At 36.4% G+C, this 3,254-nt stretch overlaps 1 protein-coding gene across 1 annotated transcript; it reads left to right on the forward strand.

Moving 5' to 3' along the window:
* Positions 1-1,839: 1,839 nt before the first annotated feature.
* LOC111386035 (laccase-17-like) lies at positions 1,840-3,245 on the forward strand (the record flags this gene model as incomplete). The annotated part of the gene is made up of 5 exons (XM_023010465.1): positions 1,840-1,938; positions 2,024-2,175; positions 2,581-2,825; positions 2,920-3,048; positions 3,136-3,245. Coding segments are annotated over exons 1-5 (735 nt in total), but the record flags the coding sequence as incomplete, so codon positions are not given.
* Positions 3,246-3,254: the final 9 nt, after the last annotated feature.

Here is a 3,254-nt window from a genome sequence, read left to right on the forward strand (position 1 = left end):
TTAGAAAATTTCGTACTCAACCTAAATTGCATTTAAGGGGCTTTATGTAAAGAGATTTTGGGAATTAGTTGTAGAATACTTTCGGAATTGAGAGCCCTAAATTACTTTTACTTTACTTGTTTGGAACCCACAAGCCATTTTGACATGCAAGCGCGACGTAATGTCTTGAGACAAAGTTTTTAGTAACCGAATTGCTGACATAGGGTCGAGTGGCATATCCAAAAGAAAAGGACTTAATCGTTGGCTAGACCTAGTGGTCTTGTATTTATTTGCAAGATTTGGCATGGATCATGGATGAGATGAAACATTCTTTTCACCGTGGCAGTTGGGGGAAAAACATTCCCAACGGGTTTTTTTCCTTCACTTTCTCCACCTTTTTCCAATAAAATCTGATTTGTTCTCTTAATCATGTCCCCAAGTATTAGTTAATGTTACACGTATCTCAAGGATAGACGAGATGATTGGAACTATACAAATTTGAAGGGTGTGTGGAAAAGAAGAAGAATAAAACTTACGACAAGAGAGAATAAACATATTTGTCGACTGCAAATGTATATGCAAGTTAGAAGAATCCTTGGTGTGAATTAGGTTCGATGAGGCACGTTCCAGGACAATGGACTAGAGGGCAGGGCATTGATCCCTGGACAGTCCCCTAGCTTGTGGAATGTCCAATTTGAATTGGAAGCAACGGGCATTAATTCAAGTATTTAAATTAGCTTAATACGAATTAAGAAGTCTAAGTAATGATAGTCTTAATTGCAAAGTAAGATCAGTTGCAAAGTGGGTCGACTGAGACATTGAATCCTTTAAAAATTAGAATTGCTCACCAGTCATCACTGCAACTACCCTTTCTTCTCCAGTAAGATGAATTTTTTATTAAAAATCCTATGTTGTCCTTACTTTTTTTGGGAAATTTTAAAAATATTTTCAGAAAAAATGTTATCAATATACATCGATTATACTATAATATTGAATGGTGTAATTTCCTCTTCAAGCTTGTCATTTTCATACTTCTATTCCTCGCATTGAATCTTTGAGCATATGTAACAACGAATTAAGGGGAAAAAATTCTTATAATCAACCTCAAATTGAATTTTCTGGAAACTATAGGTATGCAATAGAGTGAAATGCATTTTATCAATGAAGATAGCAACAACTACTAAAAGCCATGTTAACTTGGTCGATGCATCCATCTTTTAATCTATTCCATTGAAATCGTGTCACTCTTATGAACTATAGTATCTTTAAATTTACACAAAATATGTGCCGACCACTTAAGTTGACATCCTCTTATTTTATCTCAAATGATGAACCTTTCCTTTAACATCAAACAATTGACACGAGAAGCTTCAGAAAAGTATTTTATGCAAGCCCTTATACTATAAAATATAAGAATTTCAAACTATGAATAAGCAGTCAAGCTAAGGACCACCTTAAAATGTGACAACATTCTTTAGTTACTCGGCAGGAGGGCCAGTGGTGGGGGAGGAGACATTCTGTTTGAACTGTAGAATGTGACATTTTTAATAATTAAACTCTTCAATTTTGAATTAATCGATTGATCTCCAACGCTAATAAGTGATCATATAAGTAAAATTCCACTTTATAATCAGGATCAGACAAGAAACGGAAGAGTATTATCTTACTTAATCAGCACTCTAAAATTCAGCTTGACCAACAGCAGAGCGGAACATGCAAGGTAACCTACACAACAGGAAAATGAAACTCCATGAACATTATCCTTGATATTCATATTTTTATTACCTAATTGTCCCTATTTATAGTCCTAGTTTTCTGTAATCTAAACTCAACATTTCACAACAGTAAAGAGAGTAAAAGATGGCACCAGCTTCAATGGCAGTCCGGCTGTTTGGAGTTTTTGCTGCACTGCTACTGCCCGAGTTTGCGTTTTGCATGACACGAAACTACACGTTCAATGTACATTAGTTTGCCCAGATGAATATGGTTTTTACATTCTATCTTCTGCTACTAAACTTTTGGTTTTGTTAACCTGTCATGCTAGATTGTACAGCACAATGTAACGAGATTGTGCCACACAAAGAGCATAGTTAGCGTCAATGGACGCTTTCCCGGCCCTCGCATTGTTGCACGAGATGGTGATCAGCTCCTCGTTAAGGTGGTTAACCATGTTTCTAACAATGTCACGATTCACTGGTAAGAGAACTCGTCAACAGTTTATTTTAGAAAATAATAACATTCAAATATATGCCACATGGTTTGCTTCAAGTTAAGTGCTGGCATTGGACCGTATGAAGTTTAATTATACAGTTCAGTTATTCCTGACCATAGATAAAAAAATTTCTTATTACATAGACGTAATAGACCAAAAATTTATTAAGTGGCCTTTAATTTCCTACAATATTTATATAATAAAATCGGGAAGGGGAATAGGAAGCATTTTTTCGGGGCATTAGATTAAACAGGCGTGAGGAAACCTGTAATCTCCTTGTGGTGCATGCGATAAACCACTATATATGTGTGTGTTCTTTGCTCGTTTTCTTAATTCTTTTTCGGTTGCTATTGCTTTGGAGTTGGGGAATAAAGTTAAAACCATAACAGGCACGGCATTCGGCAGCTTAGGAGTGGGTGGGCTGATGGACCAGCTTACGTGACACAATGTCCGATACAGACCAACCAGACATACACGTACAACTTCACAATCATTGGACAGAGAGGAACTCTCTTCTGGCATGCTCATATCTCATGGATGAGAGCAACAGTTTACGGACCAATCATCATCCTCCCAAAGCGCAATGAATCTTACCCCTTCAGAAAACCATACAAGGAAGTTCCCATTATTTTTGGTAACTATCATATATATATATGGCATTTTGCATTTTATGAACAGACTTCGTAAGCATCTTTTAATATGACTCCACTATTCAAATTCGATTTCAGGGGAGTGGTGGAATGTAGATCCTGAGGCTGTGATTAACCAGGCTCTGCAAACAGGGGGTGGTCCAAATGTTTCAGATGCATACACAATTAATGGTTTTCCAGGGCCCTTGTATAATTGTTCTTCTAAAGGTATCATCACTATCTAAAATGAAAAACTAACATTTACTTTTACATTCTAATTTATCTTGAATGATCATGTATCTGGGTTGGTTTCAGATACATTCAAACTAAAGGTGAAGCCAGGGAAGACATATATGCTTCGTTTAATAAATGCTGCAATGAATGATGAACTATTCTTCAGCATTGCGAACCATACAGTCACAATTGTTGAAGCT

This window comes from Olea europaea, unplaced genomic scaffold (assembly GCF_002742605.1).
Source record: "Olea europaea var. sylvestris unplaced genomic scaffold, O_europaea_v1 scaffold3384, whole genome shotgun sequence".
Lineage (NCBI taxonomy): Eukaryota > Viridiplantae > Streptophyta > Magnoliopsida > Lamiales > Oleaceae > Olea > Olea europaea.